The sequence below is a fragment of the Boeremia exigua genome (assembly GCF_020726555.1).
Source record: "Boeremia exigua strain MPI-SDFR-AT-0100 chromosome Unknown C7974scaffold_7, whole genome shotgun sequence".
NCBI classification, from domain to species: Eukaryota; Fungi; Ascomycota; class Dothideomycetes; order Pleosporales; family Didymellaceae; genus Boeremia; species Boeremia exigua.
In genome coordinates, this window is record NW_025763524.1 from 1,301,077 (window position 1) to 1,327,438 (window position 26,362).

The 26,362-nt window shown below is 56.5% G+C and overlaps 9 protein-coding genes across 9 annotated transcripts; 4 read left to right on the forward strand and 5 right to left on the reverse strand.

The window, feature by feature from the left end:
• Positions 1–30: 30 nt before the first annotated feature.
• On the forward strand, positions 31–1,133 carry C7974DRAFT_414081 (peptidase family M48-domain-containing protein; the record flags this gene model as incomplete). Its single annotated transcript, XM_046143777.1, has 2 exons — positions 31–647; positions 713–1,133. 2 exons carry the CDS (start codon positions 31–33, stop codon positions 1,131–1,133), a joined length of 1,038 nt encoding a protein of 345 aa, XP_045996364.1.
• Positions 1,134–1,643: 510 nt separating this feature from the next.
• Positions 1,644–3,733, forward strand: C7974DRAFT_203234 (uncharacterized protein). Its single transcript, XM_046136819.1, has 2 exons — positions 1,644–2,588; positions 2,633–3,733. The coding sequence occupies exons 1-2, from the start codon at positions 2,111–2,113 to the stop codon at positions 3,478–3,480; spliced, it is 1,326 nt and encodes a 441-aa protein (XP_045996365.1). The 5' UTR covers positions 1,644–2,110; the 3' UTR covers positions 3,481–3,733.
• Positions 3,734–6,161: 2,428 nt separating this feature from the next.
• On the reverse strand, positions 6,162–11,367 carry C7974DRAFT_455830 (GTP binding protein-like protein Bud4). Its single transcript, XM_046145987.1, has 3 exons — positions 10,850–11,367; positions 7,794–10,791; positions 6,162–7,746 (listed from the first exon to the last, which is right to left on the reverse strand). Exons 1-3 carry the CDS (start codon positions 11,057–11,059, stop codon positions 6,347–6,349), a joined length of 4,608 nt encoding a protein of 1,535 aa, XP_045996366.1. The 5' UTR covers positions 11,060–11,367; the 3' UTR covers positions 6,162–6,346.
• A 421-nt stretch (positions 11,368–11,788) lies between these two features.
• On the forward strand, positions 11,789–13,681 carry C7974DRAFT_396346 (P-loop containing nucleoside triphosphate hydrolase protein). Its single transcript, XM_046142067.1, has one exon. It carries the CDS (start codon positions 11,930–11,932, stop codon positions 13,619–13,621), a length of 1,692 nt encoding a protein of 563 aa, XP_045996367.1. The 5' UTR covers positions 11,789–11,929; the 3' UTR covers positions 13,622–13,681.
• Positions 13,682–13,840: 159 nt separating this feature from the next.
• C7974DRAFT_414085 (uncharacterized protein) lies at positions 13,841–15,840 on the reverse strand (the record flags this gene model as incomplete). Its single annotated transcript, XM_046143778.1, has 5 exons — positions 13,841–14,026; positions 14,284–14,415; positions 14,506–14,772; positions 14,826–15,115; positions 15,663–15,840. 5 exons carry the CDS (start codon positions 15,838–15,840, stop codon positions 13,841–13,843), a joined length of 1,053 nt encoding a protein of 350 aa, XP_045996368.1.
• Positions 15,841–15,885: 45 nt separating this feature from the next.
• On the forward strand, positions 15,886–19,888 carry C7974DRAFT_377081 (uncharacterized protein; the record flags this gene model as incomplete). Its single annotated transcript, XM_046140328.1, has 3 exons — positions 15,886–16,864; positions 16,931–19,824; positions 19,883–19,888. The coding sequence occupies 3 exons, from the start codon at positions 15,886–15,888 to the stop codon at positions 19,886–19,888; spliced, it is 3,879 nt and encodes a 1,292-aa protein (XP_045996369.1).
• Positions 19,889–20,173: 285 nt separating this feature from the next.
• Positions 20,174–21,376, reverse strand: C7974DRAFT_313491 (uncharacterized protein; the record flags this gene model as incomplete). The annotated part of the gene is made up of 3 exons (XM_046138414.1): positions 20,174–20,343; positions 20,395–20,694; positions 20,800–21,376. 3 exons carry the CDS (start codon positions 21,374–21,376, stop codon positions 20,174–20,176), a joined length of 1,047 nt encoding a protein of 348 aa, XP_045996370.1.
• Positions 21,377–21,507: 131 nt separating this feature from the next.
• C7974DRAFT_203301 (uncharacterized protein) lies at positions 21,508–22,630 on the reverse strand. Its single transcript, XM_046136820.1, has one exon. It carries the CDS (start codon positions 22,459–22,461, stop codon positions 21,802–21,804), a length of 660 nt encoding a protein of 219 aa, XP_045996371.1. The 5' UTR covers positions 22,462–22,630; the 3' UTR covers positions 21,508–21,801.
• Positions 22,631–23,282: 652 nt separating this feature from the next.
• Positions 23,283–25,059, reverse strand: C7974DRAFT_360877 (heterokaryon incompatibility protein-domain-containing protein; the record flags this gene model as incomplete). Its single annotated transcript, XM_046139701.1, has 2 exons — positions 23,283–24,378; positions 24,428–25,059. The coding sequence occupies 2 exons, from the start codon at positions 25,057–25,059 to the stop codon at positions 23,352–23,354; spliced, it is 1,659 nt and encodes a 552-aa protein (XP_045996372.1). The 3' UTR covers positions 23,283–23,351.
• Positions 25,060–26,362: the final 1,303 nt, after the last annotated feature.

The following is a 26,362-nucleotide window of genomic DNA, read 5'->3' on the forward strand; positions in this document are numbered from 1 at the left end:
TCTCGAACAACCACTCCCACATCCACCACCATGCATCGCATCCGCCCCCGAGCGCTCCCGCAAACATTCTTCCAACCCAAACAAACCTTCAACCATGTGCCCTTCCGCACCTACCAGAAACTCCCCTTCGGCCGCAGCCGCCCGCAGTACCAGCGCTTCTCCGCCCGCGGCGGCATCGCCTCCTTCTTCACCAACTGGGCCGCGCGGCCCACCTTCTACCGCGACGTGGGCCTAATCACCGCCGGCGGTGGCACAGTATACGTGCTCAACCTCGAAACGGTCCCTGTGTCCGGGCGGCGGCGCTTCAACTTCATCCCTACGAAGATGGAAGCCGCGCTGGGCGAGTCGACGGTCGCGGAGATCAAGCAGCAGTATGCAGGCAGATTCTTGGACGACGCGGATCCGCGGAGTCGCTTGGTGAAGAGGGTTCTGGAGCGCTTGCTACCGTTTGCGTTCAAGGAGGGCGACGGGCTGGCCGAGATGGAGTGGGAGGTTCATGTCATTGATTCCCCGGAGATGAATGCGTTTGTGGTGCCGGGTGGGAAGGTGTTTGTGTTCACGGGGATTTTGCCGCACTGTCGCGATGAGGATGGGGTTGCGGCGGTGCTGGGGCATGAGATTGCGCATGTGCTTGCGCATCATACCGCGTACGTTTCCCTCAGACTCCATGCTTCAAGACGCGCCATGCGAGTTCTCACACTAAATCCAACAGCGAACGCATGTCCCAAGCTCCCCTCATCCTAATCCCCATCCTCGCCTCCCTCGCCTTCGACGTTTCCTTCTACAGCGCAAACATGATCCTGCAGCTCTTCCTCTCCATGCCCGCGTCGCGCAAACACGAAGCCGAAGCCGACTACATCGGCCTACTGATGGCGGCCCAGGCCTGCTACCGCCCCGAAGCCGCAATGGAGTTCTGGGCTCGCATGGAGAAATCCGGTCAGCACGGTCCGCCGCAGATCCTGAGCACGCACCCTAGCAACCACAATCGCGAGGAGAAGATCAGGGAGTGGCTACCCAAGGCGCACGAGCAGGCTGATATGAGCGAGTGCGCAGGGACGGGGCAGAGTTTTGAGAGCTTCAAGGGCGCGTTTGGGGGCTTTGGCGGGGGCGAGAGGCGCTTTGGGGGGTGGTGAGCTGCGGAGTCGCTGAGGGCTAGGGTTGGAGGAGCGCTTTGTAAGAGTACGTGTGTCTTTGCCACCCCACTAACATTCTGTAGATACCCTGATATTCACCGTCTTTCATGCAAGAGCCAATCTCATGCCGTCGTCTGCGTTGCAATCGCTCACCAAAGCTCAGCTTCGTGTCTGCCCCACGAGCATCCTGACTCTGTTCAACTCCTGTGTTGCGGCCCAGAAGCGACAACTGCGCATGGGAGTATTTCTGTCTAACACTCCGTAGATACCCCTGTATCCATCGTATTCCATGTAGGAACCGACCTCTTGCAAAGCCGAGCCTCATGCTTGCCCCACGAGCATCCTACATGACCCCACCCATCACCTGTACTGACAAGGAGCGTTCAGGTAGCCACCGAAGCAGCAAGACCAAAACCGAGGGATCAATAACATAAACGGAAGCTTCCTTACTGGTGCTTGAGTGGAGACTCTATTCATGTCCAGAGAAGCGATTGGCTGAGTCAAAGATACTTCGATCCTTCGCCCAGCGACCCAGACGTACCTGCGGTGGTACTCTATCTCAGACTGCCAAGAGCATACAGGGGCAGTTGTTTACACAAGAGGCTCGTGCATGGCAAGACTTGTGCACGGCGAGGCTTGTGCACGACAACGCCTAAGCGCAAGGCAGAGTGTAGAAGAGCAATTTTGCAACGACTTGGACGCTTTTGTATATGGTGCACAGTCTAAAGACGGAGGATTCTTGCTGTGCAGGCGCGGGTGAGGCTGGGATGCCAAGTCGAGTACGGGTAACCGGCGATAACGATATCGAATTTAAGGCATCCAACAGCTTAACTGGGACGCAAGCGAAATGGTTTCTACGCCTCCAAACTTGGCAAGGCGAGACCCGTCGTACGAGTTGACAACCGTCAAGAGCTTTACAATGTCGTGGTTCCCCAGTCTTACGGTCGTGACTACCCTCTCGGTAGACGCTCGACAAGATGAACGACCATGTGCGCCAAGTCCAGCCGCGTCCTCAGCCGGATCCCAAGCAGAAGCCGACAGTGCGGACTCATAAGCGCGCGTTCTTGCTGCTGGCCTTCTACATCCCGCTCGTGGTCATACCATGGGTTGTTACTCTGGTTCTCGTCTATCGGCCAATGACCAAGTCGTCTTGGACCTACGGACCAGGCTTCTCGTACAAGGACTATAAGGTCATGCAGGGATGGGCGAAGGCGATACCGATCATGAACGTCTTTGCAGCGATTTTTGCTATCAGTGTCACTTCGTCGGTCATTGCGCAAGTGGCAGTGCTATTCGCCCAAAGGAGACATGCCGGCCAGCAGATGAGCGTCAGACGGCTATTTGCTCTCGCGGACCGGGTGTGGTGTGACTGGGCAGCTCTTCCCCGGACGCTCATGGATGGCGAAAAGTCAGCGAACTGGATCTTCCTGCTGGGTGCGGTCACGGTGTTCCTTGGTGAGTTCGACCAGACACACGGGTTGGCAGTGCTGATTAGTTAGGTGCTATCCAACACCCGCTGGTGCAGATTCTAGTGCCGTGGGAAGATGTCCGTATTCCGAATTGCGCGAGCACAAGATTCATCACAGAACGCGACTACGGCATGCTACGCTGTGATGCGCTCAGCCGGGAGCCCGCCTTAGCGTTTCAGTCAATCGGGATTGACCTGGAGCCAGCACAGATGGCGATCATTTCAGCGTCGTCTATCATACCGCGCATCAGCAGTGATCTGTCTTCATACACGCGTGGCTCAGATATTTCATACATGTGGCAAGCGGAGGACAAATACGGGGCGAGTATCCCCACAAACCTTGATAACGCCGACCAGCAAGTCTGGATTGCCGCTCTACCTGCCGACACTACGACAGGTGTCCTGCGCGAACACATCATGCGCCTCAACTCCTCTGTCTCATGCACCAATCTGACAGCCTCCGCGTTCCCTTCGACCTGTACCGGCACCAACCCATTTCGAGCCTCTTTCAACTACGAGTCGTGGGAAACGCGCTGGAATGGCACCTTGGAAGTCTGCGCACCTGGCGATCAGGGGACATACCCTTGGACGCTGAGTCGCAACCGTCAAGAGATCACCGAAGAGCTGTTCATCAGGTACGCGGAGACGTACGTCTCGGAGAGCTTTGGCGATGATTCGCGCGATGGGGTGATACACTGTACGGCGCAGACGAGCAGGGGGTATTTTGAGCTCGGCAACTTTTACAATGGAGGCCAAGCTGGTCCGTTGCTGGATAAGTGGCCCAGCCGCGAGGTGCCATACCAGTACCACGACTACTTTGAACAGGAACTTACCGCCACTTCCGACCGTCGCCCGCCGTACATCCCGTCGGAAGTGTAAGTACATCTTGTCCCACACCTCGATTGCACCATTGTTACTTGGCTGATCATCACAGGGACGATTTTGTCGGTAGTGCAGTCCGCGTATCTGACCCCAGGGAGAACATTGAAGATCCACCCACCTACACCTACATGGCCGGTCCGCTGATGACCTCGGCCCTGACCATCTTCGGTCCCCTCTCGTGGGCCGAATCCGTCCGCAACCTCACCATCAACAAATCCACCGACGAACTCGCAGCCTCGCACACCGACCAAGCCGCCCTCCTCTCGCCCTTCTGCGACCGCACCCCCTTCGTCAGACTCCGCCCCACCAACGTCGCCCACTACTACTGCCCCCGCAACCTGCTCGGCCTCCGCCAGTCCTTCGACAGTCTGCTCTCCGCCTTCGCCAACCCGCAAACAACCTCCTCCCGCATCACCGCCGCCGTCCTCCTCGCCAACCAGGCCGCCCTCACCTCCCACACCGCGGGCGTCCTGCCCTGGCCCGCGGACACGGGCCGCACGCTCTACACCGCCGAGGGCTGGACCGCGCGCCGCCCCGCCCCGTCACTCGCCGTGCAGATCGTGCTGTCCATCATCCTCGCGCTACACGTCGCCGCCCTGCTGGCGTGCGCGGTGGCGCTGTACCGCCGCCCGGGCTGGACGCGCACCCTCGACGCGCTGGCCGTGGCCCGCATCGCTGCGACCCTCGACCCGGCGGTCCTGCCGCCCCTGCGGTGCGAGCGCGCGTGCGACTTGGACGCGCTGGCGCGCATCGACGGCGTGGTCGGCGTGGTGTCTACCGCGGACGCGCACTCTAGCCCGAGCGAGGCGGCGCGGCGCCCGTCGGCACAGGCCCCGAGGGAGTTCTACGGCGACGATATCGCCATGGAGACGCTCAGCGTCGCATCTACAGCAGGCAAGGAGCCGGGGACTGCGGTTGCGGTGGCGGAGGCGGTGGTCGATGACGGGATGGTGCTGGGCCTCGGGGCGCCGGGGGTGGTGCGGCGGCTGCCGCCGGTGCCGCCGGTGCCGCGGACGGCTCCCGTGCCGTTTCCAGTACGGAGGGAGGACGTGTAGCGTGTAGCGTGTAGCGTGTAGCGTGTAGCGTGGAGGGGCTGGATGAGGGGGGGGGGGAGTGATGCATACATATACCCTATTTCTGACTCAACAACTCTAAACGCACAAGGCACGGAAATATTAAACGTGGATCTCGATGCAAATAGACACTGTGATGTATATTAAATGTCCGTTACGATCCCTGTTCGCGCCCGGTGCGCTCCGCATCTCGACTTACACATGCTTCCCCACACTCAACACGTCTAGATGCTGGTAGTCGGCTTGTGCTCACGACATGACATTCTCTCCCTGCCGATCAAGAGGGAACGTGTGGTCTTCCTCGGCGCATCCAAAGTAGTCGTTCTCAAGGCATTCGCATATCAGGCAGAGTGTGTTTGTTTGGGTTTGTTTGGGGTTGTTTCTACTCGGTTGCAGTTCATACTACACCCCTGTAATTGTTGGCGCTTTGTGCAGACCCTTACAACCGTGGGACAATGTAGGTACGTACTATAGTAGCAATTTACAAACTATCCTATTATTAATTAAATCCCGCGTTGTTGCTGTGCAGGACATCTAACCAGGCCCTTACTACCTATAAGCACACCTCTGTTTTCTAGCTACAGTAATCCACATATTCTCACAAGCACCAAGACACGCACGCAATCACCTAGTCCGAGTTAACATCCCCCACCCCCACCCATCCGTATCCATAACAACCACCAAACAACTCATCACTCTACTCTCACCAAACACTACGACAGACTGTATATACGTAGTTACAACACCCTAACAAAAGCAGAAACCTTTATTGATCTACTCAACTACTCTAGATCTATTCTATCTTAACGAGATTTTACCTAATTGCTTACAATCTCCAATCAACAACAGGTTATGAACATAAATGCCAACGTGAATGTACAGGGTAGTAGAGGAGGGGGGGGGGGGGGGGGGGGGGGGGGGGCACGTTGCGGGGTCTAGTTGCATGGAACCGTGCTTCGGGAGGGGTTATGTACAGGGCACCTTCGAGCCGTGGCTGGAATCAATAGTGATGGAGTGCACTGAGATTGGCGTTGGAATGTGAACACTTTGAGGTAGCAAGAGCTCTCTCGAGAGCAAACTACTACATTCTTTCCAAGGGCCTCGATCCTTTCCATAATACGATCGCGAATCTGGGAGTGCGGCGGTCGGGGTGTGCGAGCGAGGAGAATGTATCACCGGTTCATCACGTCAGTACATTACATGGTCGTGATACCAGCACATCACTTATAAGCAAGTCGAGACGGCAGCAGTGGGTGAACTCGTATATTCTCCCCTCACCCTTTCTTTCCTTCCCTTCACTCCTCACCTCGCCTCTAAACGCGCCTCATCCCGGCATCAGCATCAGCATCAGCATCATTAACCAGAAAAGCCGTAGTCGTGACCTCGCTGCATTACACATCGATGCGTTCCCACCCGCCCTGCCGCACACCCAAAACGCCAAACAATACTAAATCCGCCCAAACAGAACGCAAAACACAAAACCACGTGTCCAAAGAAAGAGAAACAGCTGCGGGGATGGAGTAAACAGGTATAGTAAGAAACGCCCCGACATCAACATCCCCCGAGGGGGCTTTTGTCTCGACTCGCACCAGGAAACCGGGACAGCAAAACAGGCGTCGAGCCACAGGCCCTACACAAGCGACGCCGAGTGCACAGCACCTCGGCGGCGCAGGCGGCGCGCGAACCGCAGGCGGAGTCTGCGTAGAACCTACAGGAAGCGAAGAAGCATGTAAGTGAATATCCAAGAGGAAGCGTAGCGATGGAGTATCGATGCTGTGTGCAGGATGTGCTTAGAAGATCATCGATCGAACCTGGTCTCGGCGGCTGTTGCTGCCCGTGGCGGGCTGCACCTGTGTCTGCGGCCTTGGGCGCGGTGCAGGCGCAGGCGCCATGCGAGGGTCGCGCTCCTTGGGTGGCGGTGTGGGCGCGAACGACTGTGTCCGCGCGTGCGATGGCACGGCAGGGCTCGACGGGTTTGATTTGCTGTACACCTCATGCGACTGCGTGCGGCCGTGGGAGGGTCGACGGCTGGTGTCGAGCACAGGTGCTCCGCTCTGGGACTTTGGCTTCTGTGCCTTCTCTGCGCGCTCCTTCTCGAGCACCATGTGGGTCCACGCCTTGCCGGAGGCAATGTCTTTCCCAACGCACTCGGAGAACACCTTCATCCATTCCTCCTTCTGCTCGCGGCTGTCGGCGTAGAAGTCGATGACCTCGGCGTTGGCGAAACGGATGCGGAAACCTTCTTCGACGAACATGTAGCCCTCCTCATCTTCGGCAAACGCCGACTTGCGACGGCCGCCGCTCTTCGTGGCCGATGGCTGCTTGAGCGCGCTCTTGTCGTCCATCAACTTGGTGGCCTTTGCGAGATTGATGGTCGCACGTGGCTGCAGCGTTGTCTCGTGGAACGCCGTCAGCTTGGTCCCGTTCAGACGGAAGAAGCGACGGCGCCAGAATGGGCAGTCACCACCCTGCTGGCTGAGGAAACCCTCCCAGGTCTTGCTCTTCACCTCCTCCGCCTCCTTGAGCTCGCGGATGCAAGCGTTCAGGCTCTTGGGCATGTCGTCGTCGGTCGCGTTCTTTGGCTTGGGGACGTAGAGAAGCTGGACAGTAAGCTTGCCGACTCGGTAAGGAGGTCGTCGGACAACACCGCCGCGCTTGCTCTTGACGCTGCTAACACCGCTGTCATCAACAGCCCACTCGTTGAAGCAGGGGATGTCGACAGTCAGGGGACGGCCGTAGGCCTGGTTCTCGTAGTTGCCGAGACAGACATAGGCCCTAGCGAACGAACCGTCCTGGCCGACGAGATCGTGCAGGAGATCCCACGCGGTGGCCTTCTTGTTGCGCTTGGCTGCGGCCTGGGCCTCTTGTTGCTGCTGGAGGGCAGCACGGTCGGCCTCCTCCTGGGCGCGTCGCTCCTGCTCCTTGCGCTTCTTGGGAGAAGACAGCAGGCTGCGGAAAGTAGAGCCAGACGTCTTCTTAGTGACAGCCTTCGGGGGTGGTGCTGTGAACACCTCCGGTTGACGTGCCGGAGGCTCAAGCTTTGTCTGAAGGGTGAGTTGGAACTCGAGGTCGTCGAGAACAACAAGCTCGAACTCCTGCCCGATTGGAGCAGAGTGCCCCAGCTCCAGCCATGATGTCGTGACACAGTGAAGACCGTTGTCTAGCGTCAGTTGAAACCATGTGCGTTCGTCTATAATGAGGTTAGCGTTGGATTACTCACAGTCTTGGAAGGCTTACTCTTGGGCAAGGGGAGGTCGAGATCCTTGACACCAACCACCTTGACGAATACGCGACCGCGCTCCTCGCCGTCGTCCAGCTCCTCGTCACCTTGCTCATTGACAGCATCGAGACCAGAAGTCACGGCAGATTCCTGGCCTGGAAGAGGAGGAGCAACATTGGACGTGCGGGGGGCCTTGCGACTACCGGATGCAGTTCGAAGACTCTTGCGGCGAGCCTTGCCGTTCCACGGTTCTGTTGTCCATGCCTGCTTGCTTCCACTGATCTTGCGGGCGGGCGCCTTGGCGAGCTTCTCACCAGTGGTAGGATCAATAGCAGCGGGGGTCTCGGCCAGACGCGCCTCATCACTGAACTGTCGGCTGCTGGCAACCACAACCTTCTTGTTTTCTCGCATCATGTAACCCTTCTGTTCAGGCGTGTTAGCGGGACTGTACTTCGACACAAACCCTTCCAACGTATGAGTCGCGTGTGACCGCGTGGATGGGAATTGAGCAAAGTCGGGTAAAGGGAAAAGGGAGTGTACCTTTTGAGATTCGATAATCTTGTCGAACTCGTTGTCAAGCCCAAAGCTCAGTTCGTTCTCGTCTTCACCCAGATCCAAATCCAGCATCCGCCTCTCCATGGTGCCAATACTGAGCTGAGAGGAGTCGTCGTCGACGTGTCCAATCTCAAAGTTGAGAGATTGGCGCTTGTTGCTCTTCTCAGGCACAGGCGGGGGGAAGGTGCCGCTGACCTGTCGGCGGGTGGCTGCCATGTCGATCTCGCCGGGGATGAGGGACGGGCGAGTTCTCAGCTTGTGTTGGCCAGTACCCCGGATGGTGGCTTCGCGCTGGGGAATTTCTTGGTCAGAATCAATGTCAGGAGGCGAGATGACGACTGGAGCGCGGAAGGTCGATTCAGGGCTGCCGACATAGTCTTCCTCTTCATCCTCCTCGGCATCGGGCGTGCCAGGACGCTCGAGGAAGTCGCGCATGGCTTCCAACTTGGGTGCAGTGTCGAGAGGGCTTGGAGCTGTTGCGAAAGAGGCCTTGAGCGGGTCGAGACTGAGGTCCATCGACTGCTCCCGGTCAAAGTTGGCGAACAGCTCGTTCTGGCGAGCCTTCCTTTCGGCCGCAGACGGGGATTCGGCGACGACTGTGGGTGTTGGTGGACCAGAGCTGTCGATGGTGTCTTGTGTCTCAGGATGCTCCTCAGCCAGCTCGACAACCGGTGCTGGCACTGGAACCGGTGCTGAAACTGGAACCGGCTCGGGGTCACTGTACTGCTCCTCATCCGCATGGTCTGAGTATTGGCTGATACTGATGTCGTCTTCAGCAAGCTCCGGCTCGTCGCTGTCGTCTCTGACGGGGTGGCGGATGACGGAGCTGTCAGATCCCTCGCGCTCGAAGTCCTGACTGTAAGGATCGATTTCGTCATCGTCGAGGTCGGAGATGGCGGAGCCGTCGACGTCTACATCCTGGTAGGCATCCACAACGCTGTCGGCCTCGGACTCGCGAACAACCTGGTGGGCGGTCTCATCGAAGTTGGACGAACACTCGCGGGAGGGGATGGGCACATCAGGATCCAGGTCCGCCAGCTCGCCGTAGCTGCGTCCAGGGCTCGACTCGGCGTCGTAAGGGTAGATGTCCTCGCGGTCGTCGAAGTTCTGGCTCTTCACCCTGCGCAAGATGGACTCACGCGAGATGCGAGGGATGCAAGCGTCTTGCTCGTTGTCGGCCGTCAGAATCGATGCGCCGTCATCAAGCTCATCCACGTGGACTCCCACGTCGTCGCGGTGGTTCTCCTGGGTAGGCGTGGAGGTGTCGCGATCACCGTCATAGTTCATGAGGCGCAGCCTGTCCTCCAGCGACATGGAGCTCTCGCGCCTGCTCATGAGATCGGCCTTGGAGAAGCCCGAAACCGGGGGCAGCGGTGGCAGCGACCGCTCGCCAGTGGTCGAGTCCGGTCGGCTCAGGCCCATGCCAGGAAGAGGTGGTAGTGGCCTTGGAGAACCTTCTGAGCCGCGGCGCGAGCTGGGGGAAGCCCCATTAGGCTGGGCGACCGGCGCTGGGCTAGTGTCGCGTCCGTCGAAGACGTCGTCGTAGGTGTCGGTCACGGATGAGTTTGCGTTGTCCGGGCTCACGTGGCGCCAGTCCTCAGGAAGAACAACAGGCGTCTTCTCGGTGTCCTCCAGCGAGGCGTCAAAGCTGTCGTCCTGGTCGAAGCTGCCTTCGTCTTCCTCGTCGCTCTCATCGTAGCTCCCGGCCCGCGAGCCGGAGGCCATTGACGGGTCGGGTGTAACCAGCTCGTACTCTGTGATGGTAGGGGGGGCAGCATCGAAGGTCACACTTTTTGCGTGGCGGCGCAGGGCGCGCGGGGTCTGGTGTTTCATCTCGTCGTCTGATGAGAGCACGCTCGAGTCCTGGTTGTACTGAGGCGAGTTGAAGCGGCCGTTGTTGACCAGAGAGGACTTGGTGGGGGAGGCGCGGCCAGCTGATGACGAGGGGCGGCCGGCTGACGACGAGGGGCGGTCCTTGGTGGGCGAGGAGAAGGGCGAGGCGAAGGAGGACTGCGTGGGCAGCTTTGCGGGCGATGTCTGGATGGAGGGGAGCATGGGGCTATTGATGCTGTCACCACGGCGGCGGTTCTTGTCGGGCGAGGCGCTGTGCTGGCGCAGTCCGTGGAGGCCGGCGCCCCCGAAGGCGTTGCCCTGGATGTGGGTGCTCAGCGGGCGGCCAGAGGCCAGTGGTCGGTCCAGTGGCTGTACTAATGTGGGGTCGTAGGCGTGCATCTGCTCCTTGGCGAAGATGCCGCTGTTCTTGACGCGGGCCTGCTTCTTGAGGTTCTCAATGCTGCTGCGCTTGGGCGACATGGGCAGCTGGGCGTCCTCGTTGAGGCTGTTTTCCGAGTTCTCAAAGCGCTCACGCGGCGAGTGCGTCTGCTCCTTCCAAAACAGGCGCGGGCTGTTTTGGAAGGGCGACGAGCTAAAGGGGGAGGTGTCTTTGGCAAGATACATGCGCTGGCGGCGTCAGGCTGCGTCGCACGAGGCAAGGCACGCGAGAACAATGGGCACATACCTTTGTTGTCTGGTCGAAGCTGGGAGAGTTGCGTCGGCGCTCACCCGACCCGATCTCAGAGAGCGGGCGACTGCCTTTCCCGGGCGAGGCAGTCGGTGTTTTGTTGATGCGCAGCGGCGATACCTGGGCGGTCAGCGATGACGTCGGGCGCGGGGGCATGGACGACACATCAAGCGTCTGGGTCGGACTTACGGCTTCGTTGCGAGACATGGTGGACAGCGGCGGAGGGGCAGCTGGAATGTTGTGAAGAATGGCGCCCTCAAGGCGTGGGCGCGTGCGGCGCGACGGCAACGTCAACAAAGACGCGAATTACAATCGATAAGGATACGCTCCACAGCGAGCAAGAAGCGAAGGCAGATGCAGCACGGCGCTCTGTTGGTGTCGAGGGCAAGAGGAAAGGATGGGCTGTGCCGCCGAGATAAGGCACTTGTAGTGGCCCAGGATCAGCCGGGGTCAATCAAGGCAGGTTGTCAACATCATGTGGAGGAGTTGCCAGGGAAACGCCGATTCACCATGCGACCGTTCGCAGACCCGTGCCGCTAGCGCTAGGTCTAGTTATAGTTAGTAGAGGTGTGATGGGCCCGCGGCCGCCAAAAAAGTTCCCGAGGATTCTGCGACTCGACGTCAGACGAGTCTGCCGTCTGCCAACTGAAGATGCTGCGCCAGGCTACGAGAGTGTGCGCGCTGTGCGAGGCGCGCTCGCTGCTGGGTCCCGTGACCGCCCACGCCCGCCTCTACACGCAGGTCCACGAACGCAGCGACCGGCCCCGGAATGACCGCAGCGACCGCAGCGACCGCACCCGTGGCGACCGCAACGACCGCGACCGCGACCGTTCCTCGCTGCCCCCGCGCTCGCGCCCGCCGCCCCGAGACAGCCGCCCGCAGCGCACCGGCGCCTCGTTCAACACCCGTCTGGGCGCCCCCCGTGGCCGCGACCGCGACGATGCAGAGCGCTCGCGCCAGCGGCCCACGTACGGCCGCGACACGCTGCAGCTGTCGGGGTCGGTCGACCGCGCGGACACGCCCAAGCGCAAGCCGCGCGAGCCGTACTCGTTCCTCAATAAGACTCGCGCCCCGCCCATGCTGGAGCGCGAGCGCGCGCGCGCCACCCGCCGAGACGCAGACGCAGACGCAGGCGCAGATGGTGACCGCGGCGACCGCTCGCGCAACCCGCGCGGCCGCGACAGCGACAAGCGGCGCACCAAGCCCGACGCCTTCCACGCGCTGAAGATGCAGCGCTCGCTGCACGAGATCCCGTGGGCCTCGCGCAAGGCCGTCAAGGGCCAGCTGGACCACTACGACGCCTTCGACAAGTTCCCGCTGCTCGACCAAGTCCAGGCCGCCGTCAAGGACGCCCTGCCCGACCTCGAGTACCGCAACCCGACCCCCGCCCAGGCCGTCGCCATCCCCGCCCTGCTCGGCCTGCGCAAGGAGAAGCGCACACGCGCCGCCCCCAAGCCCTCGTCCGGCCCCGACGCCTTCCTGCTCGCCGCCGAGACCGGCTCCGGCAAGACCCTCGCCTACCTGCTGCCCACCCTCGACGCCATCAAGCGCGAGGAGCTCGACGAGCGCCTGGAGGACGAGGAGGCCGCCAAAGCCGCCGCCACCGACGCCGCCCCGCCCACCAAGCGCAACGACATGTTCGACGCCCCCGAGCCCGGCCTCAACAAGTCTGTCGACCCCGCCCGCCCGCGCGCCATCATCCTCGTCCCCTCTGCCGAGCTCGTCGCCCAGGTCGGCGCCGTCGCCAAGTCGCTCTCCCACACCATCAAATTCCGCGCCGCCCCCATCAGCGCCAAAATGAGCGCCACCGTCATCCGCAACCGCCTCTTCAGCCCCGCCGGCGTCGACGTGGTCATCAGCACCCCGCCGCTGCTCGCCTCCATCGCCGAATCCACCCCCAACATCCTCGCCCGCGTGACCCACCTGATCTGCGACGAAGCGGACTCGCTCTTCGACCGATCCTTCCAGCCCTCGACGCTCGCACTCCTCGAGCGCGCCACCCCATCCCTCAAGAAACTCGTCCTGTGCTCCGCCACCATCCCGAAATACCTCGACAAGTACCTCAACACCAAGTTCCCGGACATCACCCGCCTCGTGACCCCGAACCTGCACGCCATCCCGCGCCGCGTCCAGCTCGGCGTCGTCGACGTGAACAAGGAGCCCTACCGCGGCAACAAGAACCTCGCGTGCGCCGACGCCATCTGGCAGATCGGCCGCGCCGCCGCCGAGTACAACGACGCGGACCCCGACGCTGGCGACGCAGACCGCGAGCGCGTGCCCACGAAGCGCATCCTGGTCTTTGTCAACGAGCGCGAGGACACGGAGCGCGTGGCCGCGTATCTGGCGAGCAAGGGCATCGACGCGCTCGCGTTCCACCGCGACACGGATCCCGTGCGGCAGGCGCGCGCGCTGGGCAGCTTCGTGGACGGGAGCGAGAGCGCGAGCTTCAAAGGCGACTCCGAGTCTTCTTCCTCCGCCGACGCCGACGCCGACGCCCACGGCTCCGCCAGCAAACCACCCCGCGCCCTGCCCAACACCAAAGTCATCGTCACCACCGACCTCGGCTCGCGCGGCATCGACACCGTCGCCGTGCGCCACGTGATTCTGTACGACGTCCCGCACACCACCATCGACTTCATCCACCGCCTGGGCCGCACGGGGCGCATGGGGCGCCGCGGGAGGGGCATTGTGCTGCTGGGCGCGGGCGACCGGGCGGATGTGGTGAGGGAGGTGCGGGAGGCTATGTTTAGGGGGGAGGCGCTGATTTAGGGGGCTATTATCTGAGAGAGAGAGAGAAAGAGAGAGAGGGGCAGGGGTGATGAGTGTAGGATAGGGTGGGGCTGAATGAGGGCATGAGTGTATATGATGGTGTATATGAGTGTATGTGGTATAGACTGTACGATAGCACGAAACATCCCGCATTTAGAGCGTTCGTATCTCGAATCCACTGCGCAGAGAATAACGAACATACAACACACCTCAACACACTCATGCCTTGCCCCCCGCCACCCGCCGCATCCACCGCCCCACCCACGCGCCCCAGAACCACACCCCCAGCGTACCCAGCGTCAGCGGCACCGCGCACAAGAAATATATCCACACGCTGCTCGACACGCTCCAGCCGCTGCTGGCCGGCGGGGGGGTGTAGTTGAAGAAGGACATGCTGAATATGGCCTGGGTGGGTTAGTTGGATGCTCGTTGTTGGGAGGGGCGGGGGAGAGTGTGTGAGGGAGAGTGTGTGAGGGAGAGTGTGTGAGGGAGAGTGTGTGAGGGAAAGTATGAAGGGGGAAATATTCAGACAAGTATTGAGAAGGAGTAAGAGAAGAGATGTAGGGGGTGGAGGTGTGAGAAAAAACAAGCCAAGGGAACACCGGGAGATGAGAGAAAATCGAAGCCCTAAGAAAAGAGCAAAGCAATTTGATTCCACTCACCGACAGAAACGTAGGCGGCAGAAACGCCATCGTTACCACCGCAACCGTCCGCATCGCGCCGCTGTCCCGCTTCGCCGCCTCCCCCAGCTTCGTCATGGTCTGGCTATCCCGCTGGGCAATCATGTTATGCGCCTACCATCACCTGTTAGCACTGTGCTCCACACACATGATCTCCATTCCACTCTCCCACCACGGAGCAGGCAGTAGAACAACGCAACGTACCTGAGCAACCTCGTTCTGCAGCCTTTCCTTGTTCGACTGCGACCGCGACAGCAAGTTGCGCAGCATCTGCAGCTGGAAGGCGACGTGTGGTACCAGGGCACTCGAGCGTCTGGAACGTGGATCAGGGCGCAGCTGGGCCAGGTTCTGCTGCAGGGCTTCGCCGGTTTGGACGGAGACGCTGAGCACTTCGAAGGCGTGGATGGCGTGGCGCGCGCCTTCGTGCATGGGCAGGAAAGCTTCGGGGCCGCGGAGGGCGAGGGCGCGGGTCTGGGGTGTTAGTGGTGTTGGCTCTTGTTGTCCGTTTTGATCGATGGACTCACCTTCTCAATACCCCGGACGATGTCGCGCATCGACCAGAGAGACAGATCCTGCATGGCTACTATGGCTTCCAGCACAGGTACGTGGAGCGAGTAGGGCTCGGTCGGGGGTTGTGGGGTGTTCATGCGTGACAGCGAGTCCTGGAGGAGTGTTGTGAACAGAGAGGGTACGCCAATGCAGAGCATTCTGCACCCGTTCGGAGTCCAGCGCGAGAAGAAAGTCATCTCGTGCCAGGTGTAGCTCGACTTGGAATCCGGGGCGGTCATCTTGACCAGGAAGCGGAACCATGTATCTGCTGTGGTCAGCAGCTGCTGGAGTCGCGACGGCTTTACGTGCTGTGGGATTGGAGTTTGCCATTTGCATCAAAGGATTCTCCAGATCCAAAGAAGCCGTTCGAGCGCCGATACACATGCGTGAGCAAATGGCTGGGAATCTGAAATGCTGTCACGAGTTCTGGTGCTGGGGTTGTATCCACAGTGTAGACGTCCTCTTCGATCAATCTGCAACAACATTAGGACAGTCTATTACTCTGCTAATCCGAACAGTACATGTATTCATAGGTCGAGGCAGTATGCTGTGATTTGTTAGAAGATCTACGCCGGACAGATCTACGCCGGACAGGGCTGCTCACATTCAGATGATCTCCCGTCTTCGCTTCCAGCACCCATGCTCCTGCTGCTGCGCTCGCTTAGTTGCTGATCTGACTGTGTGCATGTAACGTACTAAAATGCAGTACTTCCAGCGGTTGCATTGAAATATTTGTGTCGAGTGTGCTACGTCCTACGCAAGGGACTGGGCTGGTGTAGTTAGCTGCACGCAGCCTCACTGACCGGACTCACCCTCTGTCTCGCGCTGCGTGACACGGCGCATGCGCGTCCAATTAGCGAGATTCGGTTCATAGTCGCATGCGTCAGCGGCGTTTTGTCTACATTCGACGAATCCCATCCTGCAGAGGCGCAGCGAAATGACAAGGCTGAGGGGCTGAAAACCGCCAGGCTGCGAGGCGTCGTCTTGCATCTCGATTCTTCCCTCTATGAGCTACCGATCACCACCTTCTTGCACATGCAGCGCCAGCTTCGCTGCACAGACTACACCGTAGGATGGGTGTGTGCTCTGCCTGTCGAGCTGGCGGCAGCGCAGCTCATGCTTGACGCGAAGCACCCCGACCTCCCACGCGACCCGTCGGACAACCACGGGAATCTGTACGTCTTCGGCTCGATCAATGGACACAACGTGGTTATTGGGTGTCTGCCAGCTGGCCAGACTGGGAACAATTCAGCTGCGGTTGTAGCGACGCAGATGTTAGCCACGTTTAAGAAGATTCGGTTCGGTCTGATGGTGGGCATCGGTGGTGGGGTTCCCAGCACCCATTCCGACATCAGACTTGGGGACGTAGTAGTTAGTCAGCCTGCCGGCACGTTTGGCGGAGTGGTGCAGTATGACATGGGAAAGACGACGAGCGATGGCTTCCTGCGGACGGGCTCACTCAATTCTCCGCCGCAGACGTTACTCAATGCTCTAGCGGCGATTCAGGCGGATGAATGGCTTGGAAAGAGCGGGTTTCTTGCGCACGCCCAGAAGTTGGAAGGAACGAAGTTTCGACGAAGCAGGGCAGGGCAGGACGTTTTGTTCCACGCAGCGTATGAGCACGAGGACCCACACAGCCAGACGTGCGTCAAGTGCAGCGCAGACAGGATCGAGACAAGACAGCCACGAATGGACGGGGAGGAAGTCGTCGTGCATTTTGGGACAGTCGCATCGGGGAATCGAGTGATGAAGAATGCCACCGAAAGGGACATTGCTAGCGCGCAGCTCGGCGGTGTCCTCTGCTTCGAAATGGAAGCTGCGGGGCTGATGAACACCTTTCCATGCCTCGTCATCCGTGGGATTTGCGACTACTCCGACACACACAAGAATGATCGTTGGCAAGCGTATGCTGCAGGCATTGCGGCCGCATACGCAAGAGAAGTTGTATCAGTCATACAGCCTACTGAGGTGGCAGACATACAGACAGCAGACAGTGAAGTCAGTCAACGCAGCGGTTAGTACACACAACAATGGATGCATGCATTTGAATCCAAAGCCGAGTACTGATAACATTGACTAGATCCTCAGCCAGCTCAACATCGTCACACCTTTCAGCCTAATGCCACTGCCGTCGACCATGTATCAGCTGCAAGGCCGCCTTCCCAACCCAGCCAGATAGCAAGAAATCACGAGACACGCCAATCCCTGAACCATGAAACCACGCCAGAGAAGCTCGAGCTTTCGGATGATCAACGCAAAGTGATCAAGGCTAGCCTCCATTTCAAGCAGAGAGATGCGCGACTGCTTACTCTTAAGCAAGCGCAAGCTAAGACGTGTCAGTGGTTGCTGAAGAATGCGAAATATGCTGACTGGATACACGCGGACAAAATTACTGAGCACCGTGGTTTCTTTTGGATCAAGGGGAAGCCAGGCTCGGGAAAGTCTATCATGATGAAGTTTCTATTCTCCCACGCAAAGAGGTCCATGAAGAAAAGCATTGTTCTTTCCTTCTTCTTCAACGCCCGAGGCGAGAGTCTGGAGAAAACAACGTCTGGCCTGTATCGTGCTTTGGTACTACAGCTCCTTGAGAAAGCACCTCAAACCTGGGCTGCATTTGAGTTGGATGAAATTGGCGCCACGCTCAACTTGATCGAAGAATCTGGTTGGCAAGAAGAAGTCCTTCGACAGCTCTTCATTCGATGCCTTCAGAGGCTGGGGGACCATCGAGTCGTCTGCTTTGTAGATGCTTTAGACGAATGTCCCGAAGATGACATTCGCGCTATGGTCTCTTTCTTTGAGGAGATTGGAGAAATCGAGTCGACCGCGGAATTTCGCGTTTGCTTCTCGAGTCGGCACTATCCTGAAATCAACATTCGGACTGGACTGCAACTTGTGCTTGAAGACGAAGCAGAGCATAAGAATGACATTACTCTTTATATCGATGCAAACTTGAGGATCGATCACGTCTCGCAATTTGAGGATGTCAGAGCCGAGATTCTGCGCAAGGCATCTGGAATCTTCCTCTGGGTACATCTAGTCATTCCGGTTTTGAACAAAGAGTATGACACCGGAAGAATCAAAGCGCTGAAGAAACGACTTACAGAGATTCCGGACAATCTAAATGACCTCTTCGTTGACATGCTTACAAGGGATCAACGAAGAGTGCGATTTCTTCGCATCACCATTGAAATCATTCTACACGCCGCTCGACCATTAAAGCCGGAGGAGTTTCGTATCGCTATCGAGTCGTACTTCGATCCATCATACGGTCATGATCAATGTTACGATGCCGAATCGCTGAGCGCTGAAAACTTGAGAAAATTCGTACTCGATGCCTCCAAGGGACTGGCAGAAATCACGAAGTCGAAGGAGCCGACTGTCCAATGGATACACGAATCTGTGCGAGATTTCTTCCTCACAGAGAACGGACTGAACAAGCTTCGATCAACGGAAAATGGCTGCCAGGTATCGGGACACAGTATATTTGTCAAACTGTGTCTGCAACAGTTGGACAGCGTCATCCAAAACAACAAATTCAGAAGTGAGGGTGTGGAACGTGAGAGATCCTTTATTACATACGCCGTGGACTATGTGTTGTACCATGCGAACAATGCACAAAGGACAAACAGGGATCAGTCTTCATTCTTATCGCAGTTCGAGAATCACTACAGGCGGGGCTGGTGCAGTCTGTATTGCACTGACCGTGGAGATTCTCTGAGCAATGCACATCTCCTATACATTCTAAGCGAGTTCGGCGCAGACGAGCTTATAAGACTTCATCCAGAAAGATCCCGTCATCTCGATCTCAGTGAAGGAGGCCATTATGGTCTACCTTTACTGGCTGCATTGTATGCGGGCCACAACGCAGCAGCGCGCGCTTTATTCGATCTGCCACCTGCGCTCGATGACTGCAGTTCTACAACGCTGCAATCGAGACAACGTCCAACTTTCGCTCTGAAGAAGGACAAGTTCAAGCATGAATTACAGATCTGGACCATTCTGTGCGAATATGGAGATCCAGATCTACTGGAATGTGTTTTGATCGAGGAAAACGAAGAACGAAATTTTGTTCCTTCCCACCAATTATATCCCTACGCGGTTTCCGAAGCCATTGTTGACACAATCGTATCGTTCCAGCGGATTTCGGGCGATGACCCCTACACATTTACCAGGCGGAGACCAATGACCTCTGCAAATCCCGATGATGCTAGTATCGATTTGCCATACCTCCGATTACTTTTGAAAGATCATCCGGACATCATCAACTCAACTTCCATCTGGGCAGTTTCAGGTGGCTTATTGAGCTACGCCGCCGCGAAAGGCTTCCATAGGATCGCAAGGCTATGTATCGAGACGACCGATGCCCATAACTGGCGCATGGCCCTATTATCTGCGATGCGTAGCGCAGTCAACCAGGAAAGCCGCACTCTGATCTTGAAACAGCTATTCGAAGTCGGACTGGACTCTCTTCCTGACAAAGTGAGTGTCGAACAAGAGCTTTTCGAGACGATATGCCTTCCGCACAATGAGTGTATAGTTGAACAGGTTTTGGAGAAGATGAATCCCAATCTGGACGCTACTTTCCATCGCGGAGAACGCATCCCAACCCTCTTCAATCCCAAGGCTACACTTGATCGCACAGAAGGCATGACGCTACTCCTCTGGGCATTGTATCAAGGACGGAAAACCTATGTGAAAATGTTGCTCGATGCCGGTTCTGATCCCATGGCTCGCGATCCCTACGATGGTACAACCGCACTCATGCTCGCTATCAAGCTGGGCGATCTCAGTTCATTTCGGCTCTTACTGCACCATCCAAAACATGAACCAAATGCACGAGACAATTCTGGAGGAACTGCTCTCTCATGGTGTGCAAAAGTAGCCGACGGATTTGCATGTGCGATGATAGCCGAACTTACAGTCCAAGGCGGCATACGTCCAAACTTGACAGACAAGTCGGGTCGAACTGCACTGGTGTGGGCTGTGGAGTCTGCAAATTATAGAATCGCGCAGTTATTGCTCTACATTACAGGCATAAAGCCAGACTCTGGACCTCCTCATAGGTCTACGCCACTGAGACTCAGCATCAAACGTTACGTCGAGACTGGTCATACGGTTTTCTTGGAGATCGCGGGATTGCTGATTGACCATGTTTCCGATTTCTTCTGCACGAAAAAGCTACCCACGCCTGCCGAAATCATTGCTAGACATAATAGTAGTATACATGACAGCCTCAAAGCATTGGCGCATAGGCTAGAGTCAGGAACCGAGAGTGATCAAGACTGGATCTCATTTCAGATATCGATCGCGCCATATCTGAGGTTCAAGAGGTGTTCCTTGCGCCCGCAACAGCACTCTGCACGTAGAATACTATGTACGGCATGCTCATCGCGTCACTCTTGAACACACGAGCCTTGGATATGAACTTCGACCTACCGAGCTTCTCCTTGTGCTGAATAAGGAAGAAGCCATGAGATCGACCCAAAGGAGAGCCTAGACACAATCAGCATGTCAATTCTAGCAAGATATACCGACACCACTCACCAAGCAGCGCAAGCCCCTGCTCACTATCCATGCTAAACTCCGTACCAGGCCACATCCCCGGCGCACTCCTCGGCGGCGTCATCTTCTCGTGCGCCTGCCGGATCAAGTCCTGTGTCTCTGGGTTCACGATCAGGCAGTTGAAGAAGTACTTGATGTTCGTGATGTCGCCGCCGGCGGTCGCGCGGTTCCAGAATGCCCACGTCACGTCTGAGGAAGAGCGGATGTGAGGTAGTTCGCGATCCTCGGGCGTGCGGCCCCAGAGCTGTGCGGCGCCGTGAGCGGGCGATTTGCGGTCGAGGGCTAGGATGGCACCGCCTGGGGCGTTGATGCCGATGCAATAGTAGCCTTTGGTGACCTGGAATGCGTCAATGTGCTGTTATTTTCTGACGGGAATTAAGGTGGAACTCACTCTGTACTTGTTTCCGTCGCAGGCTTTGTACTTTTGGTCCTCCGGCTTAGGCAGTTTACCAAGAAGGTTCTTCTTGATTGTAGGACCGCTCCAGTGCTCGGCTATGAAGCACTCATTCGGTCCGCCGGCGTTCTTGGACTTCGTTCCTAAACCCAGCTCCTCGAAGGCGCGTCCGATCTTATGGTAGACAGCAACGTCGCACTGAGGATCGAGCGCTTTCTTCTGTTTGTCTGGGTTATCGTTCCAGCCCCACTGCTTCATCTCGGTCTTGAGGTCGCCATCAAAGCTACTCTTCGCGGTGCCCTCCATCTTCCAGATAGCGGCAGCTTCGGCATCAGTGCCCTTCATGGCTGCAAGTAGCTTCCTGCCCCTCGCGACGTTGGACGCCCACTTTTGCTCATCGTTGGCAGTAGTTGTTACATCGTCTGTCCAATCAGCACCGACATCGACCAGAGTGGTAAAGTTGAACGAGTGATCGTCTTTGCCGCCGATTGAAGAGGCCGACTGAGGTACCGTAAGTGCAACAACAAAGCTGAATAGGAAGACCACGCCCAGTAGGAGAGTGAACTTCATGCTGAACAAAAGTTCTTTGGAAACAGGCAGGTGATGTTGCGGGTAGAGTTGCAGGCGAAGCGTTGGCTGACAATAAGAGCTGACAGCTCGCAAACGGTCCCTGGTGGGGATACCCTGCCATGATGAGTGAAGTGTCAACGCGCCAACTATTATGTTGAAGTGAAGGGAGACCACTCAAAGGCTCACTCGCGTCAAAGATGAGCATAAGAAACTATGTCAAGTCGCTGCATCTTTACAGGCGTCAAAACATCGAAGCATCTAAATGGAGATATTCAGCACCATAATTACAAAAGGCAAAGAGTTATGCAAGCTCCGCATTGATGGATCGCACTCATGATATATTTCTATAGTCTACAGTATGGTACAATGGCCCTTTGGCCTCACCTTTGCAGTATCAAAAGATATCTATTGCTCACCACATACCTCTAAAGTAGCAGACCACCAAACACACCCGCTGCAGCGCCAACAAATCCTCCTCCGAACAGCATACCATTCACCACCGCACCACCAGTAGAAGCCTGCGTAGCCGCCGAGCCCGTCCTCGACGCACTAGAAGACGCAGTAGCACTTCCCGACCCCGGCGCAGGCGTAACACTCGGCGTCGCACTCCCCGCCGCACTTTGCGAGCTGGTCTGCGACGCCGCCGCCGACTCACTCACACCCGGCCCCATCGACGCCAGCTTCTCCTCGCCCGCTGTAACCGTGACCGTCAACCTTCCCACCTCAGTGCCCTCATACGTGGTAGTACTCGAGCCCGGGAAGTTCGCCTCGCTGCCGCCCGCCGTCTCCTTGCACACCGCGCTGCTGGACGCGATGACACAGTCCTGGGTTGCCGTGAAATCGGTGTTGGGATCCGACATGTCGACATTGTATGTCGAAGGGCCGACAACGAGGGTGTGCGCGGGGAACAGACCGCACTCGGTGGAGATGCAGGCCAGGGCGAGGGTGGTGGCAGCGCTGTTGGCGCTAACGACGGATGCGGCGACTGTGTCTGCGTCGCCGCCGATTAGAGGAACGGTGAGGGTGTGATCTTGCTGGGCTGCGACTATGCCGAGCATGGTTGAGAGGATGAGTGCGGAGATCATGTTGAGTACTGTGAACGGGTTGTGTGGTGTTGTGTGGTTGGACGGAGAGCTTGTTGACGGTGGTGAGTTACTGAATTTGTGTGCAAACGCTAACGAGAGACTGAAATGAGTGACGGCGATCTGTGAGAAACCGGCCGGTGGTTCGCTATGCTGGCGGTCCAAGGCGGCAACATATAGTCCTTACGAGTCATGGTTGAAGGCGGCACGCCTGACCAGGCTATCATGAAATGGGCTAATCAACATCGCTGGTGGCGTTTCCAGGGGCGTCGGCATTAATTCGATGTGCTGGTTACGTTTCTGCTCTCGACCCGCTCATACAGCTGGTCGGCAACCGGTTAATGCATTTCAACTTAGTTGACAGCAGAGGTGCAGTGCAGATGCGAGTTACTTGGAGATCTTCATCTAAGTCAACTGCAAATATGTCCTTCGAGGATCTCTCACAGGTGGATGCGCTAGTACTAGTTCCCGTAGCGTCTAAACTCAACCGTTCCTTTGGATTGCTTATTTCCTCTTAGCTACAGATCAACTTTGCTTGCCTTGCTTCCAAGTACATAGTCCCCTGGAGAACCATTTGCTTGAACTTTACATGCATGGGATGAGAGCTGTTGCCTCAGGGCGTTGCAGATCCATCTGCTCGAACCCCCCCCCCCCCCCCCCCCCCCCCAAATGTTCGAACCCATGACAATCTTCGACCGACTAAATACTGCTCTGTACCCAGATAAGTCCCTTGGAGACATGCAGGTAAACATTTGAACAGTGTACACTCATCGCAGTACCACTGGAAATAGGAATGGCTAGATTACGCCTTTTTTTACTGATTGGTTTTGTTGTTCTGATGCAATTGTACTCTCAGATAAAGAATTTGAAGAACTGTATGTACCCTGCACTGTCTATACCAGAACAATAGTTTCCCACTTGCCTAACTTCTGCCAATACTCCCACGTCGGCTTTACAAAGATGATTTCAGACCTGGTGCGTTTTTCAATCTCCCACGAAGTACCGACTTGCACCTCACTTGGTCTTGCGAAGGAGCCCACGATGAGACCCAGTCTCCGATATCTGTGCAGACCTCTCTCAGCACCTTCCAGCCGCTCCAGCAATAATCCCACGAATTCGCCCGATTTAGTTTTGTCATCGATTTTGCCGAAGATGAAGGAAAGCTCCTTGCCCTGATACCAGTCTGATGTATGGACGTAGTCGATCCTGCTGTCGTTCAATTCAAATCCGCTGTTTCTGAGCAACATGACAGCAACTCTTGAGGCGATTTTGCTCTCGGATCTCGATGTAATTGTATCCTTCATTGGGCCTGAGTAGCGGATTTGACGGCTGTCTTTGAAATCTCGAGTAACGGGAACGATGAGCGAGTGCAGATGCAAAGCTCCACGACCAGGACCAAAGGGATTGGATGTACTCAAATCGATCTTCATGGACTCCAATATCCAAACGTTTGTATACCGCAACTTAGGAGCTAGCCATCCTGGTTCGCTACTCACCGAGCAACTCGCCCATGACCAAGTAGGTGCGTAGTCACATGGAGGAAAATGACGAGGATCGAAGGAACTTTCATGTTTGGGCGCCTTATTACAGTGCCAGATTAAGCGATCCAAGAATGTCTCGTTGTCCCAAAACCCAAACAGATACCTGCAATTGATCTCGCCTTGCATTTTGATTGCTACGCCTGCAATGGCTGGGAGTCTATCCCTGACATCGCTGAATTTGCGAGTACAGTAATCCCCAACAAAGCTATGCCACTTCTCTAGCCATTGCGAACGGTTGGCACCTGAACTTCGAAGGTATGCAATGGTTTGTAAGAGGTGTGATTTGTAGTTTTCAGAATGGATGATATTCAGCAACTCTGGTCTGCACTCGCATGCGGTGGAGCGAACGCAAGACCAACTGATCTCGCCTGATTTGAACCTGTCATCGTTGATTAATCATCACTTAGTGATGCGAGTAAAGTACATACCATACCATCCGTGAAGCCAGAGCAACTTCTTGTAGTGTCCATCCTCTTTTATGCAAAGCGTTTTCAGTGAGTTGCTTTATCGGCTGCCCGTTGCCCCAACCTGCGACGCCGTTGTGGAAATCCTGTCTCACAAATACAGACTCGTGATCTGCACCGACTCTTTGAATACGACGGCGTTCATCCTCATGGAACAGGCCAGTATCATTATCAGGAGCATCAACAGCAGCAATTACAATGAATGCCCGGGAATAGATATCACCCATGAGCGCTGCTTCGCACTCCCAGTCTAGGACGGAATCTTGGATGATACAAAGACTGTCGACCCAAAGGTATCGAATACCTAACCCACGAACAAGCAGAACAGCATCTCTGATTGTTTTCGGGAGGGCTTCAAGATCGAAACCTGTTTTTCTTTCTCCATAAGTGGATGTCTCCGTTCGGAACGCGACACTATCACCCCAACAGTAGCTAAGCGCACAGTAGTTTCCTTTCTCCTTAGCATCGGTTGTGTGAAGTCTTGGTCTCCTGTGGTTACTTCCAACATCTATTACTCGGTTCGGAAGTCTTGATGCAGTCTCTGGGCACGTCTCTTGATGTGTGTCTAAGCAGTGCTCCAGCCACTGCTTGATCATGACACTGTAGCTTTCAGCCGACATCTTGGCCGACACCGTTGTTGAAAAGGGTATGAGTAGTACATCCGAAGTTTCAACTGAACTTGGTTAGCATCATATACAAAATATGGCAGCGTGGTATTCCACGACTGGCACGTGCCAGATTCAGTATATAGACCAAACATGATCGGAGCGTTGTAATCCATTACAATCCAGCTGCTCCTCCTGCACAACATTATGTCAAGTATGGACCCATATCCGTATCTGGGGTATAAAGAGCTGTTTTCTGAACGTCGCGTTGTATCACCAACACCTACAACACACTGTTCCGGCAGGTCAAAGTAAGACACAGGATGATGTCCGGACACACCCCGTTTCCGAACAGCCTCTAAAATGAGGAAACACCGTCTGCAGCCAGCGGAAGAGGTCATCTGAAGATCTTGGAGCGACACCAACCGGTTGATGGCGTCAAGAGAACGATCGGATAATCGAAACTCGAAGAAAGCGACATGAGAACGTGGCGACTGGCAACTCTCACAAGGCATGACTTCGGCTTCGATGATTGCGAATCGCCGAAAGTTGGGCAAGGGAAGTGAAATGGAAGTGAGATGAGTGTCGAGGCAGAGTGAAGTCGACGGCGCCTGATAAAGTACGAGGGCGGGGCTCAGCCTTCCATGGCGTACAGGTGTGCCAGGCAGTGCACAGCATAAAGGTGGTTAGGCTCCAGCTAGCCGCATTCGCTGGCTTTGCCATGCTGAAGGAGGATTAAGCGGGCAGGCTGACATTCGCAACACGATAGTCACTCATTAACACACGTCCACAGCCATTGATGATCAGCATGTACTGTTGTACAAAATGGCATCAGTGTGTACTCAACAAGTCAACATCCTGATGGGAAGAATGTGCTCCACCTGAGAGAAATGCTTGTATCCGTTGTGACATGTGGTGTTGACGAAACAGCGCAGGGAAGCAATGGTTCGTACCTGATGACTAAGCGGGCCACTACTGTAGCAGTGACGCCTACTGTACACAGACGCAAGTCTAGTTGAGAAGACTCAGAATCCGACGAGAACTGCCTCTGGCTTAGAAAACTGCATCTGTACAAAACATGGTCGTTGGCCGTGCTGACGGAAATGCGAGGGTTTCAGGCGTGCTGAATGACTGTTGGGATGCGCCTTGGGCGCATGCAGATCAACATAACATGCATGAAGTTAAGCAGAGCCTCAAGGCAATGACACTGTCATGCATCTCTCTAACACGAGCAGCACGAGGCTCTGCAGATGTTACTGTTGATCTACATGTCTGCCTCGGAAAGCCAGTTAAC

Coding starts and splice junctions, on each gene's coding strand:
- C7974DRAFT_396346 (XM_046142067.1), top strand. CDS start 11,930: ATGCTGGAGCGCGAGCGCGCGCGCGCCACCCGCCGAGACGCAGACGCA.
- C7974DRAFT_203234 (XM_046136819.1), top strand. CDS start 2,111: ATGAACGACCATGTGCGCCAAGTCCAGCCGCGTCCTCAGCCGGATCCC. Junction 2,589..2,632: donor TGCGGTCACGGTGTTCCTTG/GTGAGTTCGACC, acceptor CTGATTAGTTAG/GTGCTATCCAACACCCGCTG.
- C7974DRAFT_203301 (XM_046136820.1), bottom strand. CDS start 22,461: ATGATCTCCGCACTCATCCTCTCAACCATGCTCGGCATAGTCGCAGCC.
- C7974DRAFT_455830 (XM_046145987.1), bottom strand. CDS start 11,059: ATGTCTCGCAACGAAGCCGTAAGTCCGACCCAGACGCTTGATGTGTCG. Junction 10,792..10,849: donor GCTTCGACCAGACAACAAAG/GTATGTGCCCAT, acceptor TGACGCCGCCAG/CGCATGTATCTTGCCAAAGA. Junction 7,747..7,793: donor CGACCTCCCCTTGCCCAAGA/GTAAGCCTTCCA, acceptor ACCTCATTATAG/ACGAACGCACATGGTTTCAA.